This window comes from Mustela nigripes, chromosome 6 (assembly GCF_022355385.1).
Source record: "Mustela nigripes isolate SB6536 chromosome 6, MUSNIG.SB6536, whole genome shotgun sequence".
In the NCBI taxonomy this organism is placed as follows: Eukaryota; Metazoa; Chordata; class Mammalia; order Carnivora; family Mustelidae; genus Mustela; species Mustela nigripes.
In genome coordinates this window covers 20151319-20177965 of record NC_081562.1, presented here as the reverse complement: position 1 = coordinate 20177965, position 26647 = coordinate 20151319, and the positions used below count along the sequence as shown (strand labels likewise).

At 38.8% G+C, this 26647-nt stretch overlaps 1 protein-coding gene across 7 annotated transcripts in view; it reads left to right on the top strand.

The window, feature by feature from the left end:
- The window catches only part of ANO4 (anoctamin 4), a 457591-nt gene that overhangs the window by 314767 nt on the left and 116177 nt on the right, over nucleotides 1–26647 (top strand). For all 7 annotated transcript variants that reach the window (XM_059402257.1, XM_059402256.1, XM_059402258.1 and 4 more), the window contains one exon: nucleotides 22673–22779. In XM_059402257.1, coding sequence (XP_059258240.1) covers nucleotides 22673–22779 — 107 coding nt within the window. The remainder of the gene's footprint in view (nucleotides 1–22672; nucleotides 22780–26647) is intronic.

The window sequence follows — 26647 nt, the reverse complement described above, 5'->3', positions numbered from 1 at the left end:
TCCAGAGTCTGGTTCTCTCATTTTAAACCCGGAACATCCATATGAAAAGTTGAAAACCATAGTCAATTAGTCAGTTGTGATCTCCATGTTCTACTTTAATTTACCCTTGACTTGTTGACTTATTTTTGGTCTCATTTTTACTAATAGACTATCTTCCCTATCCAGTTTTATGGCATTAAATTCCATTCTCAGGGCTAATGCCTGACCCCAAGACACTTAACTCCTACATCATACATTTTAATGCATATGTCATGTGCATGCGGGGAATGTCAAGTGTGTATATCAGAAGACAACTTGATGTGGAATTGGCTTACATGCTTTTTTCTCCCCTTCCAGACCATGATCTAGGGAATAACAAAACAACACAGCTCTTTGTGCCCAAGAAAGAACTGACCACGGAAATCTTGGTGCTCGGATCCGTGAGGGCTGATAAGGACAGAAGAAAGTTGCTGAACGGTTGTTAGTGGGAGGTTCTTTGGAAACTCTCCTTGATTTCCTTCTGAATAAACCAGCAAACCATGGCAATGAACCATGGACAGCAGTAATCAGTCAGTTCACTACCTAGCAGCTGTCTTCAAGTAGTGGTCACAAAAATTGTAATGATAAAAAGTGGTAGTAGCCACCATTTTTCTGTTATTGTATTCCAGAGTTGTGAAATAGACACATTACAACTCTGAGGGTACAGGTGTATGATGAAGGTCAAAGAGACTGAGTGGCTTGCTCATAGTCACTCTAATCAATGGCAAATTAGCCAACAGAAGTGTGTATTCTCCACAGTGCTGACACCTCAGGTGTGTGCCACATGGGCAGAGCCAAAGAACAGTTTACTTTTCAGCTGCATTACACTAGCATGAACAGGTGCACATAAATATACCTGATTACCTTTGGAATTAGTTAAAGCATTTGAGGTGGGAGAAACAGACAAATAAAATGGTAAAATATAAGTAAATATTCTGAACTAAGGAGAATATCATTTCTTCACGGGGGAAAAAAAGGGCTTAGATTTGCAACCTTCAGTGGCCTATCTGTAAGGGTTGATAAATGACCCAGCAAATTGGGCTTTAAGCATAGTAGGTAGAGCAGAGGGAGAAACACAGTTAAGCACATATTTCTGATTGCCCGAGAGGAAGAAAACCAACCGATTAGTGAAGCAGGACTTTTCTTAGCATTTTCCAAGCATTTTTCAAGAAATAAAATTCTTGTATAGAGAAAGGAGGGAGAGTTGTGAATAAAGCAGTCAACAATTTCCTTAGCAACCTACTTAGAGCAAACATCTTGTAGGGCTTTTCCACGGGCTGTTTTTTGTAGGTCCCTCAGCATGGTTCTGGAGAATTAATTGCTTGAGGCTCTAACATTTTGGAGGAGTTTAGATATCAGCAAAATACTGCAGTATATTCTAAACTAACCTCATGCAAATTGTTTTTGTCTGAACTACATTCTGCAAGAATTATAGCTGCGAATTGATTAAAAAGCAAATAAGCTCATGTTCCACTTCAATGTATATTTGTATTTGAGAAACAAAAGCAAACCTGTGGGTACACATTTTTATAAATCATTGTGCAATACCATTTGGCCATTTTACATGGTATCACCCAAACTGGATTTACACATTGTTTATCAGCCATAATTGTATGGGAGCCTAAGAGCCCTATCTCACAGAAAGCTCTCCTGCTCTAGCCAACTATGGGTCCCAAAGCTTTCAGCATTAGGGTCAGTCATTCATTGGAGCATTGTAGTTCCAGAAGGCCCCCTCAAAACTCAGACAATTTCAGAGAAAGTAATTCAATACAACAGTAGGGATTCTGTTGAATAGTAGGTCTGTGAATAAGGTATAATCATTATCCCTATATTTATAGAGGAGGAAACAGACACAGAGAGAGTGAATACCTTGCCCAAGGAAACATGGTAAGTAGTGGGACTTGGATTCTAAGGTAAGGCACTCTGGCTCCAGTCTTAGCCTCAAACTATATATTGGTTCTCTATGGCTGCTATAAAAAACCACCACAAATTTCGTGGCTTAACACAACACAAATATACTAGGTTAGAAGTCTGCCGTGGGTTTCACCAGGCTAAAATCAAGGTGTGGCAACCTGCCTTCTATTTTAAAGGCTCCAGGGGAAAACCCATTTCTTAGTCCTCTCCAGCTTCTGGAAGCTTCTGCATTCTTGGCTCTGGGCCCCTCCCTTCAACTGCAAAGCCAGTGACGGTGGTTGAGTTCTTCTCACATCACATCATTTCACTCTGACCCGGCTTCTGTCATCTCACCTCCTTCTCTGACTCTTCTTCCTTCCTCTTCCATTTTTAAGGACACCTGTGAATACCTGGGACCTGCCTGAATGGTCCAGGATAATCTCCCTACTTTGAATTCAGTTGAGAAGTAACATACTTCTATCTGAAATAATTCTTTTTTTGCCATAGAGCTTAAAATAGTCGTAGGTTCTAGGGATTAGGATGTTGACATTGTTTTGTCTAGCACAACTATATAAACTGACCAATCTGCATAACCCCAAGGGTCCAGAACAGAAGACAGGTAAGTTTGGGCAGAAGGAAAATAAAGAAGGAAGAAAGCATTGTGGCAATAGGATTTAGGGACATTAAATGAAATGACTTTAGGGTAAATACCCAATAGTGCAATTGCTGGGTCATGGGGCAGTTCTATTTTCAACATTTTGAGGAACCTCCATGCTGTTTTCCAGAGTGGCTGCACCAGCTTGCATTCCCACCAACAGTGTAGGAGGGTTCCCCTTTCTCCGCATCCTCGCCAGCATCTGTCATTTCCTGACTTGTTGATTTTAGCCATTCTGACTGGTGTGAGGTGATATCTCATTGTGGTTTTGATTTGTATTTCCCTGATGCCGAGTGATATGGAGCACTTTTTCATGTGTCTGTTGGCCATCTGGATGTCTTCTTTGCAGAAATGTCTGTTCATGTCTTCTGCCCATTTCTTGATTGGATTATTTGTTCTTTGGGTGTTGAGTTTGCTAAGTTCTTTATAGATTCTGTGATCCAAAGGGACACATGCACCCGAATGTTTATAGCAGCAATGTCCACAATAGCCAAACTATGGAAAGAACCTAGATGTCCATCAACAGATGAATGGATCAAGAAGATGTGGTATATATACACAATGGAATACTATGCAGCCATCAAAAGAAATGAAATCTTGCCATTTGCGACAACATGGATGGAACTAGAGCGTATCATGCTTAGCGAAATAAGTCAAGCAGAGAAAGACAACTATCATATGATCTCCCTGATATGAGGAAGTGGTGATGCAACATGGAGGCTTAAGTGGGTAGAAGAATAAATGAAACAAGATGGGATTGGGAGGGAGACAAACCATAAGTGACTCTTAATCTCACAAAACAAACTGAGGGTTGCCGGGGGGAGGGGGTTTGGGAGAAGGGGGTGGGATTATGGACATTGGGGAGGGTATGTGATTTGGTGAGTGCTGTGAAGTGTGTAAACCTGGTGATTCACAGACCTGTACCCCTGGGGATAAAAATATATGTTTATAAAAATAAAAAATTAAAAAAAAAAAAATAAAAAAAAAAATAAAAAAAAAAAAATGAAATGACTTGTGCAAAATATTTAGTCCAGTACCTGGCCCTTAGAAAACACTCAATAGTTAGTAGATATGTTTGGGAATGATGATGAACCACGAGTACAATGAAAATTCTTAGGATAATCTCTGAAAAGTTGCAGTTAGTACATAAAGGGCAAGTTATATAGTGAATAAAGGACAAAGACTAATTTTTGCAAAGTTAAATATCTGACGTGAACTGGAGTAGCATTCCTTTCAATCTAAATGTTTTTTTTTAATATTGTAGATATGTTATGGACTGAAATTTATGTCCCTTCCAATTCATATGTTATATCTAAGCCCTACTTTGATAGTATTAGGAGGTGAGTCCTTTAGGAGGTGATTAGGCCATGATGCTGGAGCGCTCATGAAAGGGATTAGTGCCTTAAAGAAGAGACCAGAGAGCTAGCTTACTGTCTGTCAACCATAGGAGAATACAACCAGGAGTCTGCAACCAGCAGAGAGGACCCTCACCAGATCTTGACCACACCATGATCTCAGATTTCCAATCTCCTGGAAATAAATTTCAGTTGTTGAGAAGACACCTCCCAGTCTATGGTAATATTTTATAGCTGCCCAAACTGACTAAATGCAGGATACACTGCCATTTCACATTTATTAGTAATATATGTACATTTGTTTTCTAACTCCTATTAACATGCTAGGCTGAAACTACAGATTCTTCCAGTATGTGCCTTTTTTTTTTTTTTTTTTCCTGTTTGGAAGTTTTCTGGTGTTTTCATCAATCTGAAATCTTTAGAGAGTCCTTCAGGCAAAGAGATACTGATATTGATTTAGATAGGATTAATGTTCTTTTAGTGCCCCTATGACTTACAGCAGGTCTCACAACACATGTTTTATTGCAATCACTTATTTGGCATTAGGATCCTCAATATGCATGTTGTTTTTATTGATCCATAAAGTCAGGGGAACCCTATCTCTGTCCTGGAAAGTTTTATACTGAGTTGAAAAATGAAACAAGCTGCACAGCCTGAGATTTAAGTTTTTGAAGATGACGTGGCTTCTTTTAAGTAGGACATAACTTAATGAGTTCAGTTTAAGAGTCAAAAGATGCACCTAATCTTGTGGGAAAATATAACTTTGGGTGCCTGGAGACCCGGTAGTTAGTTAGCTATGTTCTTTTAGTATCTGTAGGACCAACTATGAATAAGCCACTGAGAAGGTTGTTTTTTTTGTTTTTTGGTTTTTTTTTTTTTTTTTTTGCCATTTATCCATCTGTAAATAGTTTTTTTCATTTGCTAACTCATTCATTCAACAATACATTTTTACCGAAGTATAATTAGCATACAGTGTTAGATTAGTTTCAGGTGTACAACATACTGATTCAACAATTCTATACATTACTCAGTTTTCACTATGGTAAGGGTAGTCACCATCTGTCACCATATAACATGATTACAATCTTGTTGACTATATTCCCCATGTACTTTTCATCTCTGCGACTTATTTATTTTATAACTGGAAGTTTGTACCTCATAGTCCCCTTTAACTATTTCATACATTCCCCCAGCCCTTCCCCTATGGCAACAACCAATTCATTCTCTATACTTAAAGGTCTGTTTTTTGGATTGTTTCTTTGTTAATTTGTTTGTTGTGGTTTTTTTGTAGATTCCACATATAAGAGGGGTCATGTGGTATTTGGCTTTGTCTGACTTATTTTATTTAACATAATACCCTCTAAGTCCATCCATGTTGTCACAAATGGCGAGGTTTCGTTCTTTTTTATGGCTGAGTAATATTCCTGTGTGTGTGTGTAGCAACTCTACTCATCTATGGATGAACATGAGTTGCTTCTGTATCTTGGCTATTGTAAATAATGCTGCAATAAACATAGGGGTACATATATCTTTTTGAACTAGTGTCTTTGTTTTCTCTGGATAAATATCTAGCAGTGGAATTACTTGATCATATGGTATTTCTATTTTTAATTTTTTGAGGAAACTTCATACTGTTTTCTACATTTTTACCAAGAGTACATGAAGGTTCCTTTTTCTCCATATAAACCTCTCCAACACTTGTTTGGCTTTTTTTTTTTTTTTTTGTCATTTTGATTCTAGCCATTCTGGCTGGTGTAACATGATATTTCATTGTAGTTTTGATTTACATTTCCCTGATGATGGGTGATGCTGAGTACTCTCAGATGTGTCTTTTGACTATTTGTATATCTTCTCAGGAAGAATGTCTGTTCAGGTTCTTTGCCCATTTTATTTTATTTTTAAGATTTTATTAATTTATTAATGAGAGACAGAGAGAGAGGCAGAGGGAGAAGCAGGCTCCCCACTAAGCAGGGAGCCCAATGCAGGACTCGATCCCAGGACCCCAGGATCATAACCTGAGCCAAAGGCAGACACTTAACCAGCTGAGCCACCCAGGCACCCTCTTTGCCCATTTTAAGATCAGATTAGTTGGAGGTGTTTTTTTATTTGTTTGTTTGTTTGTTTGATTTTGGTTTGGGTTTCTTGTTTGTTTTTTGGTGTCAAGTTGTATCAGTTCTGTATATATTTTAAGATATTAACTCCTTATTGGATGTATCTTCTTCCATTCAGTAGATTGTCTTTTTATTTTGTTGATAGTTCCTTTGCTGTGCAAAAGCTTTTTATTTAGGTGTAGTCCCAATTGTTTATTTGTGAACTTGTTTCTCTTGCCCAAGGAGGGATATCTAGTAAAATGTTGCTAAGGCTGATATATAAGGTATTAATGCCTGTGTTCTCTTCTAGGATTTTTATGATCTCAGGTGTCACATTTAGGTCTTTAGTCTTTAGTCTTTAGTCCATTTCGTTCTCCTTTCTCAAGATTGGTTTGGATATTCAAGGTCTTTTGTGGTTCCATACAAATTTGAGTATTATTTGTTCTAGCTCTATGAAAAATGGTGTTTGTATTTTGATATGAATTGCATCAAGTCTGTAGATTGTTTTGGTTAGTATAGACATTTTAACAATATTAATTCTTCCAGTCCATTAGCATGGAATATCTCCATTTGTTGGTGTCATGTTCAATTTCTTTCATCAGTTTATTCAAAAATACTTTTAGTGTATTGTATGCCAAGTATTATACTGTAGTAGAGAATGTCATTTTGTGGTCATATATATATTTATATATGTGAACATATTTTTTAATTTAAATTTTTAACTTGAGCATATTAAATGTGATGAGAAAGATATTATATAACTCATAAAATGGTAGAAAGACAATTTAAAGCATTCATAGGAAAAGGGAAGTTTTGCCAAATATATGTAAAATAAAATAAACAAGGGTTAACAAAAAGGGAAGCAAAGGGATGAGGACTGCATTGTGGATGGATTGCATGTTGAATAATCGTACTGTGCATTACGTCATCTAGACCAATGGTCAGAAGGAACAAGGGAGATCAGTGGGGGAATTCTGTGCCGCCCATTCTCCATTCATTGTCTTATCTGACCTTTGCAATAACCCTGCAACATAATTTCATTATCCTTACTTTATAAAAGATAGAACCCAGGCTCAGAGAAGTTAAGTACTTTACCCAAGGCTACACAGTAACAAGCAGACTTTGGGGTTAGAACCCAAATCTGCCTGATTTTAAATCCATGCTCTTTCTAAAATACCACAGCTAACATTCACCACTCACTCGATATCAGGTTACTCATGAGACTAGTAGTATTATTATATCCATTTAGAAATAGAGAAATGGAACAGAGAGGGTTAGCCTATTATCTGAGTTACAGAGCCAGCAGAAGCAGGAAATCCTCCTGAACAATGAGATTCCATGAGCTCACTCTTACCTACACTGTTAGCATACTCAAACCCAGGCTTTCATATTTATCTTCGCTAGGATTTGGGGATGAAAGACAATAGATTTATCTCTTTTAAACTTACACTCTTGAATCTAAGGGAAGGGCTGTCGTGATTCTAACAATTGTAAGGCTTGGGGCAAGAGTACAAATGAAGCTTATAGACCATATATCTAAATAATTAAAAGTAATACATCATTTTTAACAAGTACAACAGTTTCTTTTAAACTACCTTGACAAATACATCTGCACAAAGACCTGAAATTCTAAGTTCTCAGAATTCTTAGAAATCTGTTTCATTGGTGGGGTGTGGGGAGAAGGATTTCCCCCGACCCTCCTTTTCTCTTCCCATCCCTAGCTCTGTCTCACACTGAGGGGCCTCAGGCTCATGTATGTGAACACCCAGACCCCCTGTCCAGGTGCCATCCATTTCCCCTGCAAACATCTTGGCTACCTAGTAAGCATAGAACTGTCTTTAGGAGGTAGGCCTTAGAGGCCCACAAAGACCAGAAGTGGCCTTGGTGATTTGGGGAAAGGCTCCAGGTGGGCACAGTCTCTTGGCTTTGCCAATACTCTACCCCATGGGAAGAAATATATCTGGGGAGGCTGATTTATGAGTCCTCTAAAATCCAGAGTCTGGACAGGGTACCTCTTACATCTGAGAATGGCACTGGTGGGGGAATTCAGGAGTTAAACCTGTGGCCTTTGTGAATAGTACTTTATTCAAATGATTGCTAATTCAGAACCATGTCTTAGAAATATCTTTATCCTTGGAAGCAAATTTGATTCTTCTCATTTTCCACTTCTCTCACCCCCAGTATGACACCCACAATATCAATTTTGTATTTGTCACTCCTGATTAATGGTATCACCACTGCATGTTGACCAAACTTGACACTACCCTCTTCCTCATTGTCTACCATCACCGCTTAGCTCCTCCTTTCTGACCTCATTGCCACTGCCTTAGTCAAACTGGCCACCAGCTCTTACATGAAAAATTGTAAGTCTGCTGAACTCCTTCCTATTTCCCAACTCCCTTATCCACCACATCCATGTAGCTGGAGCCGATGCAAGGCTCCTACTCATAGCTCACATAGCACCTTTGTACCATTAGTCCACCCTTCCTCTAAGAATTCACAGCCCACAGATTGACAGGCAGAGTATCTTGGTTTTCCACCCTTCCTTATCCCTTAGCCAGGCACTCTTCCTCATCTCTTAGCAGTAAATAAAATGCACTGCCACATGTGGTAGCATTGCTTTCTTAACAGCTTTCAAAGATAACCTAAGCCCTTTGGGATCAAGTTCAAACTCCTAAGGACATGGCACACAAAGCTGTTTTCTCCCCTCCTCCCAGTCTCCGAGGGTGGATATGCCGAAAGTTCTTACCACACAACACTGGAGGCTACCCTGTGACTCCTGTTACGTGTTCCTAAGGTGTGCTCTTCACTCTCACTATCTAGTGAAAGCCTGTTCTTCCCTCAGACGTTGTCATCTTTGTGAAACCCATTGTATCTCATGCAGATGGTGTTAGACTTCTGGGCCCATTAGCCTTTGTAAATACTGTGATTACAGGAATGATTATATTGTACCACAATTATTTGTTTCCATATCTTGCATAAAGCACAATTGAGCAGCCAAAAGTAATTAGAAGGGATTTCCAGTTTTCACTCGAGTTTCTCAAAGGACACAAAACAGCCAAGTACACGGTCTCAGCAACCGCTTGTTATCCTTTCTTCTTCCTTCACTCCCTCCCTTACTGCCTCTGACACAAATTTCTTTCCTCCACTGAAGCCTTCACAGCCTTTCACTCCTCTCCTCCCCATAAGCCTTTGTTACTGGGACTGGCATAGCTTTTCCACAAGGAAGAAAAAAAAATCCACCCTCTTCAGGACAGAGTAAATTAACTCATAAATTACAGGATTGCCTTTGTTGGTTTAGAGACAGTGCCAGTCAGATTATGCTAGGTTCTGCTACAGTAACATCCCTCAAACCCCAATGTCTTATTCAAGGCATCTTAATTATTTCTTGCTCACATAATATGTTAGCTATGGGCCAGCTGAGGCTCTGCATTACATGTTTTTTTTTCTTATGAGATATTGGCTGAAGATGGAACCTATACCTAGGACATACCTTCTCATGGCAGAGGGAAAAAGTAATGGTAGAGCCACACATTGGCTCTTAAAATTTCTGCTCAGATGTGCCGTAATCATTTCTGTTCATATTCCATTGACCAAAACACGTCTTAGGGCCAAGCATGGAAATGGGATGGGAAATGGTACTTCTCCCCAAGAAGAGGAACCACAAGTCCATGATAATGGGTAGGGATATGTAATCTTCACAAAGAAAAGCAGCAAATTGGGAATAATAAAGGATTGTGCCTAGGAATACCTTATGTTAATATTATTTTGTTCTGTCACATTTATATAGCACATTAGTCTGTAGCTCTACTAAGGTTCAGATGATCTCTTACACTGTTTTTGCTTTGTTTTGAACATCCTCCATATTTTTAGGAAAGAAAGTTCCCATACAAGTAAGCAAAGACAGACAGATAAGAGAAAAGCTCTGTAGGGTAGAAACCAGACTTGGAATTAAAATACTTCAAAATTCAAATTCAGAAAGCATTGTGATATTGCAGGTGATATTCTTATCAAATTAACGAGCAGGATAGGTAGATGGTTGTTTATGTTGTGTATGATTTCAAAGAGAGAGAAAGCCTTTTCCCTGAAGGGTGTTTCTCTTTCTAGCTCCCTGGACCTCTCAGGTCCCACTCAGGAAAACTGAAACCCAGCAGTTTTTTCAGCATGGAGGTTAATGCTGGGAATCCAGAAAATAAGGGTCAGAGAACTAATATGTCATAAAAGGAGCACTGAGTCCACACAGTTATTAACTGCAGGAGGTGTGGGAAGAAGCTACTGCCCCTAGGGCTAGGGTGTCTGAGGGAAGAAATTGATTTTATTAGAACCTTCAAGCTGGAACTGACCCCCATACCTCTGAGGAGGAAATGCTACCCTGCTGGTTGTGGGTTGTGGGACAATGTGGTGGGTCTAGTCTGGGGTGTTTTGTTTGTTTGTTTGTTTGTTTGGTTGGTTGGTTGGTTGTTTTAAGATGGAAATTGGAACCAACTGCCACTTTGAGATTGAAGAATCACTGCTGGATCAATGTTGTCAGGACACTAAGCAAACATGAAAGACCAGATCCTTTCACCTGCTGTTGTTCCCCTTCCAGTCCCCCTCTAGTGCCCCCAAGCAGCAGAACCTATCAGAGAGCCAGCCACAGGGAGAGCTGTATTTGGCAGAGTCCTTATTCCAGCATACAGAAGAGGGTAGAGAAGAGGGAGCTAAGACAGTAGCATCCATGATGGTACAACTGATTAACAATGTGAACTTTAATCCTTTGGCTAAAGTCATCTGCATTTAAAATAAATGTCCCTGGGCAAGATGGAAGTTTTAATGTATTCATTCATAACCTATTATGAGTAAGCTCATCAGCTTGTTTCTAAAGACTTAAAAATAAAGAAAAGGAGGGGTGCCTGGGTGGCTCAGTTGGTTGAGTCTGCCTTCGGCTCAGGTCAATAATCTCAGGGTCCTGGGATCCAGACCCGCATTAGGCTCCCTGCTCATTGGGGTGCCTGCTTCTCCCTCCCCTCTCCCTCCGACCCTCACTCCTGCTCACTTGCCCCCTCACCCTCTCTCAAATAAATCTTTACCAAAAAAATAAAGAAGAGGAGGAAAGAAGAGCTAAGACAGAGTGCTTTGGCTGGAGCAGGGATAGATGAAAGATCTCACTAAGATGGAAGAGCGGGGGAAATGTCAAAAAAGAAAAAAGACCAGGGAATTATGGAGAATAAATTTTTACCAACTTCCAAGTTTTGTGGATGCTTGGCAGGGTTTCTAGGTCTTTGCTGACCACAGCAATATAGATGAACCTCAATAAAGTAGATCTATCTGTTCCTTTGGTCAGCACACAGTCCTACTTAGCTCCAGTAAAGGAATATAAAAATAAGACCCATGACCAAGACCAGACTAAGACAGTAGCCATGGATGAGTCACTGAATGATCAATTTATGCAGTGATAATTGCCTCAGTAAATCAGGCAAAACCTTACTATTGACTCAATTACAGTAGCACCCTAATTAGTAGAGAGCTGAGGCCTGGGTTATTCTAAATTGGATTTTTCTGCTCTGAGGATTAATTGGGAAATCACTAGGTTTCCAAACTTGTTTTTTTATAGATTTTTAAAAAATGATTTCCTCTTCATTCTGGCTCACTTTTGAATGGGAAATAATAGTGGTCTCTACTAAATGTAAATGCTGCTGTGCTTTCATGTTTTCATGAAATTTATTCCGGTTTAGTCAGCATCAAGCACCTGTTTTGTGACAGGCATCGTGCAGGGCTGGACAAGGATGAATGAATCAGAGTGTCTGTCCTTAAGCCTTAGTGGCTGAGCTCTCACGGGCTCTGGAGTCTGTGAGACCTGGGCCCCCAATCCCAGCACTGCAACTCACAAGCTGTGTGGTTCTGAGCATCAGTTTCTTTATCTCTAAATTGGGATTCATAATAACACCCATGTATTGTGAAAATCAGCACAGTATATCAATGGCCATGGTAAATGTTCAGTAAATTTGCCTATCAGTAATACACATACCTGGTATATGAATAGATAATTTTGCTATATGTATGTTCTACATATATTGATTTTCTCAGTCCATTGCTAAAGGTGGAGATAATTTAGGACTGGTCTGAGTTGCTAGCGAGTACAAGATAATGCTTTTTTCTCTCATCCTCTTTTCTCCTCTTCCCAGCAGCTTTCCTTCCCCTTTTCTTGCCTGCAAACGTTTGGGTTTATGAGAAGTATTTCCATCTAGACTTGAGACAGCTTCTTCCTCCAGAACTAGAGAAAATTAATTTCTTTTGTTTAAGCCACCCAATCTGTGGTACTTTCTTATAGCAGCTGTAGTACAAATATTTATTGTTTCTCTCTTCTTGATCATTTGATCATAAATACTTTTCCCTCAGAATTTTGAAGGTCTTGCTCCTTTCATTCCAAAACTCAGTATTGCTACTTGGGACTTCAAAAATATTCCAATTCTTATTTCTATTATAATGTGAGTTTGTATGGTTTTCTCTTTGTCCCCAGTGTTCTGAAATAATCACAGTAACATATCTTGAGGTGGCTCTGTGTTCATCTGTTTTAATGAATCATCAGTGGACCCTTTCATCTTGAATACTCTTTTTCAGTTCAGGGAAATATTCTTGAATAATTTCTGAATTCTCTTTCTGAATTTACCCTTTTTCTTTCTTTTTAGAATTCCTAGCTGATCCTCTCATATCTGTCTTTTCTCTCCTTTTTTGTTCATCTGTAAATTTTTGCTCTAGGAGATTTTTCTCAACTTATTTTCTGGAAAATTTTAACTTATTTTCAAATGCTTCTATTAAGTTTTTAAATTATGCTATAATTTTGTTTTAATTTACAAGGGCTATTTTGACTTTCATAATGTTCTGGTTTTTAAAAGTCATATTTTGAGCTTTTTCCACCATTATAATATCTTAACTTTCTGAGCATAATGATTTTTTTTAATGTTTCATCACTCCACATAGCCTAATATCCTCTAACATGTTTCTGTTTATTTTTTACTATCTTTATTATTCTCTATCTTTCGTTAATGAATTTCTTCAGATACCCAGTGATCTTTGACTGACTGTCCATGTGGAAGAATAGGAGATGTAAAACTTGAGTACAGTTTCAGAGTAATGGGTGAGGTTATCAACTGATAGTTTTGTTCTAGGGAAATGGATGGGGGTGGGTGGGGAGTTCATTTTGGAGTCTCCAATCTCTCTGTCTTCAGATCTTTCATCTTACGCTGGTCAGATTCCCCAGAGAAGTCTCTGCCAGTGTCCTGCCTAGAAAGTCAAAACTTGGCTGCCAATGTTTTGGAGCCTAAGTGGATGGAGACAGGAATCTCAGCTTCCAGGATGCAAACATCCAGTTGGTCCTCCCAATTTTCACTATGGTTCCCCTACTCCTACCCATGTCTGAGGTTTTAAAGTTCAGGGGCTGTATTATTACCCTATGCAAAAAAAAAAAAAAAAAAAAAAAAATCCTCACAAAAAAACCCCCAAAACCAAAGAACAAAACACAACTCTCCAGGCTTCTGTGTTAAAGTACAGGTGAAGATCTCGGGATCTAACTTCTTCCTAAGCAGCTTTCAACCAGTACTTATTTCAGCATCCCCTTCACCCGACTTCTAGAGGCCACTGATGCCCTGTTCTAAAATTTTGTGAGATATTATAGTATAAATATGATTGCTTTTGGTCTTGCACAGAGCTGGTTTGGGAATCTGCTAAGTCTGTTACTACCTGTTCGTCTGCTTCTCACATTCTAACAATTTTTTGCTGTTGCTTTCTGCTCTTTGTTCCTTGAGGGTTTATACCTGTATGTCAACACATGCAGCCCTGCATTGGGCACCCTGCTCATGGAATCCGCTTCTCACTCCCCCTCTGCCTTTCCCCCTGCTTGTGTGCTCTCTTTCTCTCTCAAATAAATAAAATCTTAAAAAAAGAAAAAAATAAGCATACACACACACACACACGCAAACATGACTGTTATTTTCATGGGGTTTTGAGAGCCAAATTAAATATAAGTGTTTAATTTCCCATCTTTATCTGGAAGTCTCAAGAGCAAGTATTTCTTAATTTGTATTTAAGGTTTAAATAGAAAAGACTATGGTCATTAGAAATGACCAATGGAACAAGAAACATGTTTCACTTTGCCTTATATTTCAGCAGTTTGTCACCTTAATCCTATGAAGAGGCTTTAAAATCTTTACCAAAGGGTAAGAACTCTGAATATTACATGTATTATATATTTGGTCTGATAGTCATCTCATCCTTTTAGTCATAACAACCATACTTAACATAAGAAGCTAGTTATTGCACTACGGTGCCTGAAAACCAAAAAAAAAAAAAAAAAACCTCTCAAAATAGTCCTTGTCACATAAAAATTAATTGGTTACTTTGTTCCTACTTAGATTTTCATTAATTTGAGGACATAATTTAAGTGACAGTTAACTGTATCACCTCTGCTTCTCCTTGTTAAAAAATAAATCTCTATTTAAAAGTCTAATTGAGAAAGTTTTCTGAAATATTTTCAAAGCATTTGCTTTCACTTTTCTTTGAAATAATATAATTCTAACCATCAGAAAAGACTGGCATATTTATAGGTCATCTATTGCTACATAACAATCTATCACAAAATTTAACTTAAAATATATCTTATTTGCTCATGATTTTTTTATTTCAGCAGCTCTGCTGCTTAAGCTGGCCAGTTCTTCCACTGGTTTCATGTGGAGTCAGTAAGTGGTTGCAATCACTCTACAGAGGAAGGTGGGCAGACAATGAACATGTAGATACATATCTCCCATCACCACCACCAAAAAAAGTTCAGAGAGTAAAACATAGGAAAAACAATAAGGTAATGAGAGAGAAAGAGAGACTTGAGGGACAGGTGAGTAACTATCCTGGCTAAGGTATTAAAGGTGACATTTAAATTGAGACCCAAATGTTGGAAAGAAACAGTTGAACAAAAATCTAGGTGTTGTATGAACAAAAGCCCTGGACAGTGTCAAGCTGGGATTTTTCAGGGCAGAAGAAAAGACAATGTTTCTGGTTTATAATGAGCAAGAGGAGGAGGAGAAGAGATAAATGCATTGGTGTAGGCAAGACCAGACCATGTAGCAGGAGCATGTGGACCATGGAAAGGAATATAGGTTTTATTCTAAATCCATGGGAAGTTGGTGAAGAGTTTTAAGCAGAAGAGGGATGAGATTTAACTTGTTTTAAAAGATCCTTGCTGGGGAGGGTATGTGCTTTGATGAGTGCTGTGAAGTGTGTAAACCTGGTGATTCACAGACCTGTACCCCTGGGGATAAAAATATATGTTTATAAAAAATAAAAAATTTAAAAAAATAAATAAAATAAAAGATCCTTGCTATGTAGAGAATGAACTGATGGAAGAAAGTGAAATTGGAATACTTGGGAAATTATTATAGTGATCTTGGAAACAACTTCAAAGGAAAGTGGGTAATAAAGATCAGATTCAAGATAACATTTGTGAAGAGGAGCTCAAAGAATTTGATTGCATATTGAAATGAGAGAAAGAGAGGATAGAGGTTGCATCTAAGTTTATGACTTGAGAATTTGATGTGTCACATGCTATTTTTTTTAAGATGGAAAAGGTGAGGGGGGAAGCAGATTTTTACCTTACAAGGGTATAGATCAAGAATTCTGTCTAAAACATGTTTGGTTTGAGTTGCCCAGTCATCTACCAACTAGGTTTGATGATCTGTCTCAGTACTTTATAGTCTCACTTTGTGATCCCTGTCCTTGGGCAACTAACACACCATAACCCTCATTTCCTGACAAGTTACTGTGTCCCAAAGAAACTCATTGGCTTCCCCAAAGCCACACAACTAACATGAAGAGGAAGACTTGAACCCAAGACCTGTACACAGTCTTACAGAGCATTTTCACCCTTACTCATTCTCCTGCTCCAGTTTTGTAGACAAAGGGAGATGCATCATAAGGATCCCATTATTGAGGATTTGCCCACATGCTCAAGCTATCATTCACATTCGAGGCAATTGTCCATCTTCTAGCCATATGTGGCCTTTATATTTTAATTTTAATCAGTTAAAATTAAGTAAAATTTTATTTTCTCATTTGTGCTATCCCCATTATAAATGTTCAGTAGCTACATGTGACTAGTGGCTTCCATATTGGATAGCATAGATAAAGAATATTTTCACTATCTCAGAAATTCTTACTCAATAACACTGGACTCTAGGTCATTTGTACTAAATGTGAAGAAAGTGTAGTCATATCTTAATATGCCTAAAAGGAAAGTTTAAAAAAAAAAGAGCTTATATTTGTTTAAAAGTAACACATTTAATGATAAGCTGATTTTTTACCCAGCTCTAATGAACACCTTTCCCCAATTCACACCCTCAAATGTTTGGGTGTTTCTCATTTTATCTAATAAGAATGGATGCTCCTCTGAGGAGAGAAACTAGATCGGTTCCACCTTTGCATTATCCTCCTTCAAAATACATACATGCATAACACCCACATTCCTTTGTACCCACTGCCCACCTCTTGTTCCACAGAACAAGCAGAACATTTACAGAATGTTTACAGCCAGCCTATCACAGAACTTGACAACACTGCTGTGGGTGGTTGGCTATGGCAGAACATATAACTGAGTGCAAATAACCACAGCCTCAGAGAGTCTGTAGCTAAAACATCATTTCATCACATATTCTCTTCCAATTTTTCCCCTTCGTCCTATGGAGGAGATCGGGAGGCTCACCAAGTGAAAACTGAGGGCTGCTGACCTCCAGAGAAGGCAGGAGAGTAGAGACCCTAGAGGGGAGTCTATAGGAACTTCAGGCTCGGGTTTGCCGGTTACTTGGTGACAAGTCAGCAGGGTCTTCCTCATGGGGCAAGATGAAAGCATCCAGAAAGTGCCATTCACACACACATGCATACAGGCAGGCATGTGCTCTCAGCAGTTCCTTTTACAAATGAATGGGAAAATTTGGAACTGACAGATGGGTTTTGAATCCTTCCTCAATTGTGTGACTTTGGGCATATTATATAACTGCTCCAAAGGGTCGAATAAGGAGACGTATGTGCAGAGCTTCAATCACAAAATTATTCCTCTGCCAATTCAGTGTATTCCTCTCCTTATCCTCTAGGGTGGAGGAGAGAACAAACCTAGAACAGAAATTGCATTTTCTCTTTAAAATTTTCATGTTTTTTTTTTTCTTAAAAGATTTTATTTATTTATTTGACAGACAGAGATCACAAGTAGGCAGAGACAGGCAGAGAGAGAGAGAGAGGGAGGGAGACAGGCTCCCTGCTGAGCAGAGAGCCCGATGTGGCGCTCGATCCCAGGACCCTGAGATCACAACCAGAGCCGAAGGCAGAGGCTTTAACCCTGAGCCACCCAGGTGCCCCTTTCATGTTTTTTTATAGGTAGTACTTAATGTATGATAAAAATTTCCTAAATGTGTCAGTGAAGTTTCCTTCCTTTCCAGCCACCTAGTTCTCCCCAGAAGCAGTTAGTATTTCTGGATGTCTGTATGTCCTTTCTGTAGCCACCTGTGCATGTGCAGACAAATAAATACATCATTATATTTATATGTACTTCCTTATATGTGTATGTTTTTCTCTTTGATACAGATAGCCATGAGGCACCTGGGTGGCTCAGTTGGTTAATCATCTGCTGTTCCCCCAGGTCATGACCCTGGGGTCCTGGGATTGAGCCCCAAGTCTGACTCCCTGCTCAGTGGGGAGTCTGCTTCTCCTTTTGCCCTTCTCCTGCTTGTGTACTTTCTCTCTCTCTCTCAAGTAAATAAATAAAATCTTTAAAAAAAAAAAAACAAATAGCTATCTATTTTGAACCTTTTTTCCTCTGTAGTATCTGGAAGATTTTCTTATATCTACACTGAACACCCTTAATCTCTTTACAGATGCAGAGTATTTCATTGTCGAATTGTACTATAATTTGTCTTTACTCTCACTGGTGAATTACTTAAGTCATTTTTAGAACTTTGCTATTATAAGCCATGCCATAATTTTATTATCTGTCATTTTGCACATGGATAAATATACTTGTAGAATAAATTTCTTTTTTTAAAGATTTTATTTATTTATTTGTCAGAGATCACAAGTAGGCAGAGAGGCAGGCAGAGAGAGAGAGGAGGAAGCAGGCTCCCCGCTGATCAGAAAGCCTGATGCGGGGCTCGATCCCAGGACCCTGAGATCATGACCCGAGCCCAAGGCAGAGGCTTTAACCCACTGAGCCACCCAGGCGCCCCTGTAGAATAAATTTCTAAAAGAATTGCTGGTCAGAAGATATGTATATATGTATATTATAGCATAGTTATTAATATTATTATAAACGCATATTTATATGTAATATATAATTTTGTTGGACTTGGCTAAATGACCATTATAGAATTTGTACTAGTTTGCTGATGTGCCATTAATGTATGAAAGCAGAGTTTCTAAGCCAGTACAGAGCACTGACACCTCAGAGACTGAGCCTCAAGTCTTTTTTTTTTTTTTTTACCATTTAATTTTATTTCTTTTCAGTGTAACAGAATTCATTGTTTATGCACCACACCCAGTGCTCCATGCAATACGTGCCTTCCATAATACCCACTACCAGACTCCCCCAACCTCCACTCCCCAGCCCTTCAATTTCCTCAGATTGTTTTTCAGAGTCCATAGTCTCTCATGGTGCATCTCCCCTCCAATTTCCCTCAACTCCCTTTTCCTCTCCATCTCCCCTTGTCTTCCATGTTATTTGTTACGCTCCACAAATAAGTGAAACCATATGATAATTGATTCTCTCTGCTTGACTTATTTCACTCAGCATAATCTCTTCCAGTCCCGTCCATGTTGATACAAAAGTTGGGTATTCATCCTTTCTGATGGAGGCATAATACTCCATAGTGTATATGGACTACATCTTCCTTATCCATTCGTCTGTTGAAGGGCATCTTGGTTCTTTCCACAGTTTGGCGACTGTGGCCATTGCTGCTATAAACATTGGGATACAGATGGCCCTTCTTTTCACTGCATCTGTATCTTTGGGGTAAAGACCCAATAGTGCAATTGCAGGGTCATAGGGAAGCTCTATTTTTAATTTCTTAAGGAATCTCCACACTGTTCTCCAAATTGGCTGCACCAACTTGCATTCCCACCAACAGTGTAAGAGGGTTCCCCTTTCTCCACATCCTCTCCAACACATGTTGTTTCTTGTCTTGCTAATTTTGGCCATTCTAACTGGTGTAAGGTGGTATCTCAATATGGTTTTAATTTGAATCTCCCTGATGTGAGCCCCCAAGTCTTATGTTTGCCAGAACAGCCCAGCTTACATGGTGCTTATGTGTGTGCATGCGCATGTGTATGTGAATCATTTGAAGAAGGTTGTTTTGGCTAAGTGGCTAAGGAAAGCTTGAGAACAACAATGTCAAGAGTCATCACTGTGCCTTCTCTTAGCCCTTCAGTTTGAAAGAGGAAATGAAATTGTTCCATACCCAGTACGAAAATCCTTTGGCAATTCTCTCCTTTGTGGAGAGAATGGTTCAGGTGGTAGCTGAAAAGATGAAATGGGTAGAAATATTTCCCAGAAGAATTTGATGCCAAGGTATAACGAGACGATATTTAGTCACATAACCCCAGTGTTAGCAGGTGTTCTCCAGAAGGTCGGTTCATTTGAGCCAATTGTAAGGTCTGATCATGAGCCAAGACCTGTGCTAGAATACAGAAATGAGCATGGCTGGTCCCTGCCCTCAAGAAGCTCATCCAGAGAAGTCAAGTATGTAGGCAGACAGTTTCTATATGATGTCATAGAAACAACAACAATGATGACAGCTAACTCTGAGAGCTTATTAAAATCAGACAGTGGGGCTCTGCAATGCTTGTCATCTCGCCTGATTCTTCCAAACAAAAATGCTATGAAAGTAATTACAGTGTTATCCCCATTTCACAAATGAGGAAACCAAGATCTAGGGAAGTAGAGGGACAGTCCAATACCCATAGTAAGTGACAAAACTAGGGTCTATTCTGTGGACTGTCTCACTTCAAAGTCTTAAGGGGGAAGGAGGGGTAATGTTAGAACTTAAAGCTGCATTAAATGGTTTTATCCCTCCTTCTCTTATTGTAGCACCACATTACTTTTCAGGGGGAGGCCCAGGGGCTCAAGGAAGACCCTTAGAGGGAGATGTGCCCTGAGCTGAGGCTCAAAGAATTTGTGGAAACAAGGCAAGTATTCCAGACAGAGCAACTCTTGGGCTGATCTCAAGGAGAGTCAGCCTCCAGGAGTCAGGAAGTTTTAGCACAGGGAGACAGGTGAGTGGAGTGGGTAAGAGGGCAATCTCTGCAGTCAGACTGCCCGAGTTGAAATCCTGGCTCTCCTCCTTAGTTGAGTAACTTCGGGGGCATCACTCACCTCTGATTCTTCACCTGTAAGATGGAGCTATAAAATACTATGCCCTGTGTTATTGCAAGGATTTAATGGGTTAATAAATCTGGGGTGCTTAGAATAGTGCCTGGCACGTGCCCTATATATTTGTTCCCACTGTAGAATCTCCAGGCTCCAGGTACAACCTAGATATAAGAAAGAGGAAAACAAAATTTTGAAGCTCATCTGCAGTGCTTATTATAGAGAATGATTACATGAGCTCACAAAAGGTAATGTGGTGCTATAAAAGGAGAAGAAAGCAGAAAACCATTTAATGGAGGAAGGACATGGGCTTTTAGGCCAGAATTGTCCTGTCAAGCATAGTCATACTTATCATCTTTCAGTTATCATCTGGTATTGTGAGTCAAAAATAGACTTTTTGATTTGTCTCTCTTTTTTAATGGCACCTTTATTTGGTATTAAAGTGGAATGGTCTGTCTTAAATAAGGTGAAAAAGTAGAGAAGGATAAAATAAAAGGAACTGCATTCAGTGTAACTTTTGGTTTTCTTCTCTCCTTCTTTGGTGCAATAAAATGTTTTCAGAAAACCCTAAAGAAAATACCAGCTAAGCTCTGCAGCTTCCTCATTCACCCACATATCATTTATCTCTCATCTACCAAGTCAAATTACTTTTTCTGAGAATAGTTTTCTATAACAGAATCCTAGGGAAGTAAAAGAGGAAAATACTTCTCAGGGAACCAACTCATGTGATTTACATTTTATTTTCACATTCTCTGGACTTTATCCCCTTTTTATGTTATCTCAAACTCACATTCCCAGCTTGTTCCCAAACCAGATCCCATGCCCGGACTGTCTACTCTGGGTCAGTTTTCTCTCTTCCACCTGGCATTTAAACAACTCTTGGGAATCTATCTTCTTGAAGAAAAACCTTTAAAAGCAATTTCCCTAATATAAATCCCAATGGCCCTCACTTACTGCTATTCAAAAATATATACCTGTATTTGTATGAGCCACTCACTAGATACTGGGGCTATAGAAATTAGTATGATGCAGCCTTTGGTCCTGAAGGAGTTCAGTTTTGTGTGGTATCCAGACGTGCAAAGGGAGGTTGATTCTGCCATCTCTTCCATACAATCATGTTCACTTCCTTTATGGTTTGTCTTTCCTATTAGACTGTAAGCCTCTTAAGAACAAAGATTTTGTGTCTTGTATACTACTGTGTAACCAGTACCCTAGACAGAGCCCTCAATAAACATTTGCTGAATGACTGAGTGGATGAATGAATGAAAAGAAGTGAAAATACAGAATAATTGATAAATCAATGTACTCACAAGATAAGAAGTAGCACAGAGGAGGGCATACTGAATTATTTGTGGGAAAGGAGTGGAGTTGGAGTGGTGAGGAGACCTGTTGGGGGAGGTGGTTTCTGAGCTGGGTTTTGAAGGCAGTGGCTTGCACATTGATAATCCTTGCACAGTGTCCCCACTCTTAGGAGGTACCTCATAAAAATTTGCTGAGTTAATAAAGTCCACAATTTATGAAGCAATTATACTTAGAGTATGTCTAATATTATACCGTTAAACACATTCCTGGGAAGGGAAAACATGGCCTCTTCATGCTGGATGTTGTGATCCTGGAAGCTCGGTCACCTAAAACCTCTTAGTTCTCAGTAGGGTAGGGGTATCCACTGGAGAGCCCAGTGTCTTGGTGTGTGTGTATGAGCTCTGTGAGAAACTTTAGAGGTTGGGTCATCCACTAGCTGATAAAGAAAGCAACTTCAAGTATATGCTTTAGGAAAGGAGTCCCATTCAGCAAGGAACATGGGAAAGGAACAGACAGAGGCCCTGAGCTAGACCAGAGCTTATTACCTAATTTTCATATTCACCATCCAAATCAGTTTCACATCTTAAAATTTCTTAAAAAAAAAAAAACAGGTGGTTATGACATGGAGGGGGTGGAGGTGGGAGATGAGAGGAGATAAAAACAAAATATATTTTTATTTGAATATATCTAATGACCTTATTGAGGAAAATTTTTATTTTATTTTATGGTTTTTAAATTGTATTTAACTCCAGCTCCTTCCTGGCACAATTATGTTAATGCTCAGGAGACTTAAGATCCCAAACTACTGAGGAATGTGAACCTCCTGCCCCTGGTGTGCTCTCTGGGCTCTCTCATGCTGTTCCAGACCTACCCTTTCTGTGATCGATTGAAGACACCTCTGTATGAGTAACACCACATTACGTCAAAGATTAGATTCAGCACCTACAATTAACCTTCAGCTTGTGTTTTTAATATGTGTGTGCAGCTTCATCATACACAACAAAGACACTTTCTTCAACAACGCCACGAGAAGTAGAATCGTACATCATATTTTACAAAGAATAAAGTATGAAGAAGGAAAAAACAAAATTGGTAAGTAGTTTATTAGTATAACAAGCTATATCTAATTTCTGGAATGACAGAATTTTTTTTCTTGGGCTTTTTAAAGTTTATATCAATTCTAGAACTGTTCATCATTTATAAAATCTCTCCTCCCTTGGTGGGTAGCTCACAAGGTGTAAAAATCTTAATACCATCCTTAGATCTCTTTAAAATAGCATGTTACCTCATTTGCCTAAGATCATGGAGAAATTCTCTCAGTTCCAACAAATATTTATGGAACTTTCATTGTGTGCCAGGCACTGGGCTGGATGTTGGGGAGATGGGCATGGTTCTCTCCCGGGGCGCATATTCAAGAAGGTGAAAGCTTACAATAAACAAATAAGTAAATACGGTGAATAACAAGGTAAAAACTGAAATGGTGGGTTCAAGTTGAAATGAAGTGGTCAGGGGGAGCTTCATTGAGAAGCCAGGGTTTGAACTGAGACCTGATGAGAAGAAGGGATTGATGTAGGAAGATGGTGGTGGCAGGGGGATGGGGAGTTCTATGCAAGTGCAGAGATGAGCTGTCACACATAAATAAATTCTCCAAATAATCACCTTCGCCATTAAACAGCTTTTATAATGCACATATATGTATTTTTATTTAACTTGTTAAAGTTCAGCATAATTAATATACAATGTTATATTAGCTTCAGGTGTACAATATAGGAATTCAACAGTTCTGTACACAATGCTCATCCTGATAAGTGTACCTTAATCCCCTTCACATATTTCACCAACTCTCACCTCTGGTAAAAATGAGTCTGTTCTCTTTAGTTAAGAGTTTATCTTTTGGTTTATCTCTTTTATTCATTGTTTTGTTTCTTATATTCTACAGAGTAGTGAAATCACATGCTATTTGTCTTTTTCTAACTGACTCATTTCACTCAGCATTCCATTTTCTAGATCCATCCATGTTGTTACAAATGGCAAAATTTCATTCTTTTCTATGGCTGAGTAATAGTCTATTGTGTGTGGGGGATGGATGTATACCACATGTGTATACCACATCTTTACCCATTCATCTATTTGTGGACAATAAATTTATATTTGGAGGATTTTTATGAGAAACTTTCCATATTACCAAATTGTCTCCATTTTTTTATTAACATATAATGTATTATTGGCCCCAGGGGTACAGGTCTGTGAATCATCAGGCTTATACATTCCACAGCACTCACCATACATAGCACATACCTTCCCCAATTCCCATAACCCAACCACCCTATCCCTACCTCCCCATCCCCCAGCAACCTTCAGTTTTTTCATGAGATTAATGGTCTCTTATGGTTTGTCTTCCTCCAGATCCCATCTTGTTTTATTTTTTCCCTTCTTACCCACCATGACTCCCCGCCATGCCTCTCAAATTCCTTATATCAGAGCGATGATATGATAATTTTCTTTCTCTGATTGACTTATTTCACCTAGCACAATACTCTCTAGTTCTATCCATATCATTGCAAATGGCAAGATTTCATTTCCTTTGATGGTTGCATAGTATTCCATTGTGTGTATATATACCACAGCTTCTTTATCCATTCATCTGTTGATTGACATCTAGGTTCTTTCCATAGTTTGGCTATTGTGGACGTGGCTGGTATAAACATTTGGGTGCAAATGTCCCTTCAGATCACTACATTTATATCTTTGGGGCAAATACCCAGTAGTGTGATTGCAGGGTCATAGGGTAGCTCTATTTTCAACTTTTTGAGGAACCTCCATGCTGTTTTCCAGAGTGGCTGCACCAGCTTGCATTCCTACCAACAGTGTAGGAGGATTCCCCTTTCTCCACATCCTTGCCAACATCTGTCATTTCCTGACTCGTTAATTTTAGACATTCATATTGTGTAAGGTGGTATCTCACTGTACTTCTGATTTATATTTCCCTGATGCCAAGTGATGTTGAACAAGTTTTCATCTGTCTGTTGGCCATTTGGATGTATTCTTTGTCAAAATGTCTGTTCATGTCTTCTGTCAATTTCTTGATTGGATTATTTGTTCTTTGGTTGCTGATTTTAATAAGTTCTTTATACATTTTGGATACTAGCCCTTTATCTGATATGTCATTTGCAAATATCTTTTCCCATTATGTCAGTAGTCTTTTGGTTTTGTTGACTATTTCCTTTGCTGTACAAAACCTTTTGATCTTGATGAAGTCCCAATAGTTCATTTTTGCCCTTGCTTCCCTTGCCTTTGGCAATGCTTCTAGAAAGAAGTTGCTGTGGCTGAGGTCAAATAGGTTGCTGCCTGTGTTCTCTTCAAGGATTTTGATGGATCCCTGTCTCACATTGAGGTCTTTCATTCATTTTGAGTCTATTTTTGTGTGTGGTGTAAGGAAATGGTCCAGTTTCATTCTTCTACATGTGGCCGTCCAATTTTCCCAACACCATTTGTTGAAGAGACTCTCTTTTTTCCACCAGACATTCTTTCCTGCTATATTGAAGATTAGTTGACCAAAGAGTTAAGGGTCCATTTGTGGGCTCTCTGTTCTGTTCCATTGATCTATGTGTCTGTTTTTGTGCCAGGACCATACTATTTTGATGATTACAGCTTTGTAATAGAGCTTGAAGTCTGGAATTGTGATGTCACTAACTTTGGCTTTCTTTTTAACATCCCTCTAGCTATTCATGGTCTTTTTTGGTCCCAAATGAATTTTCGGATGATTTGTTCCATTTCTTTGAATAAAGTTGATGGTATTTTGATAGGGATTGTGTTAAATGTGTAGATTGCTCTAGGTAACATAGACATTTTCACATTTGTTCTTCTAATCCATGAGCATGGATTGTTTTTCCATTTCTTTGTGTCTTCCTCAATTTCTTTCATGAGTACTTCAAAGTTTTCTGAGTTCATATTCTTTGCCTCTTTGTTTACGTTTATTCCTCAGTATCTTATGATTTGGGGTGCAATTGTAAATGGGATCGACTCTTGAATTTCTCTTTCTTCTGTCTTGCTTTTGGTGTAGAGAAGTGCAACTGATTTCTGTGCATTGATTTTTATATCCTGACATTTTACTGAATTCCTGTATGAGTTCTAGCAGTTTTGGAGTGGAGCCTTTGGGTTTTCCTCATAAAGTATCATATCATCTGCAAAGAGTCAGAGTTTGACTTCTTCTTTGCCTATTCAGATACATTTAATTTCTTTTTGTTCTCTGATTGCTGAAGCTAGGACTTGTAGTATAATGTTGAATAGTAGTGGTAATAGTGAACATCCCTTCCATCTTCCTGACCTTGGGGGAAAAACTCTCAGTTTTTCTCAGAGAATGATATTCGCTGTGGGTTTTTCATAGATGGCTTTGGTGATATTGAGGTATGTACACTCTATCCCTACACTTTGTTGAGTTTTGATCAAGAAAGGATGCTGTACTTTGTCGAATGTTTTTTCAGCATCTATTGAGAGTATCAAATGGTTCTTGTTTTATCTTTTATTAATGTACTGTATCACATTCATTGATTTGTGGATGTTGAACCAACCTTGCAGCCCTGGAATAAATCCCACTTTATCTTGGTGAATAATCCTTTCAATGTACTGTTTGAAATTATTGACTAGTATTTTGGTGAGAATTTTTACACCTCTGTCATCAAGGATATTAGTCTGTAATTCTCTTTTTTTTTCTTTTTCTTTTTTCTGTTTTTTTTTTAATTTTTTATTCTTTATAAACATATATTTTTATCCCCAGAGGTACAGGTCTGTGAATCACCATGTTTACACACTTCACAGCACTCACCAAAGCACATACCCTCCCCAATGTCCATAATCCCACCCCCTTCTCCCAAACCCCCTCCCCCCAGCAACCCTCAGTTTGTTTTGTGAGATTAAGAGTCACTTATGGTTTGTCTCCCTCCCAATCCCATCTTGTTTC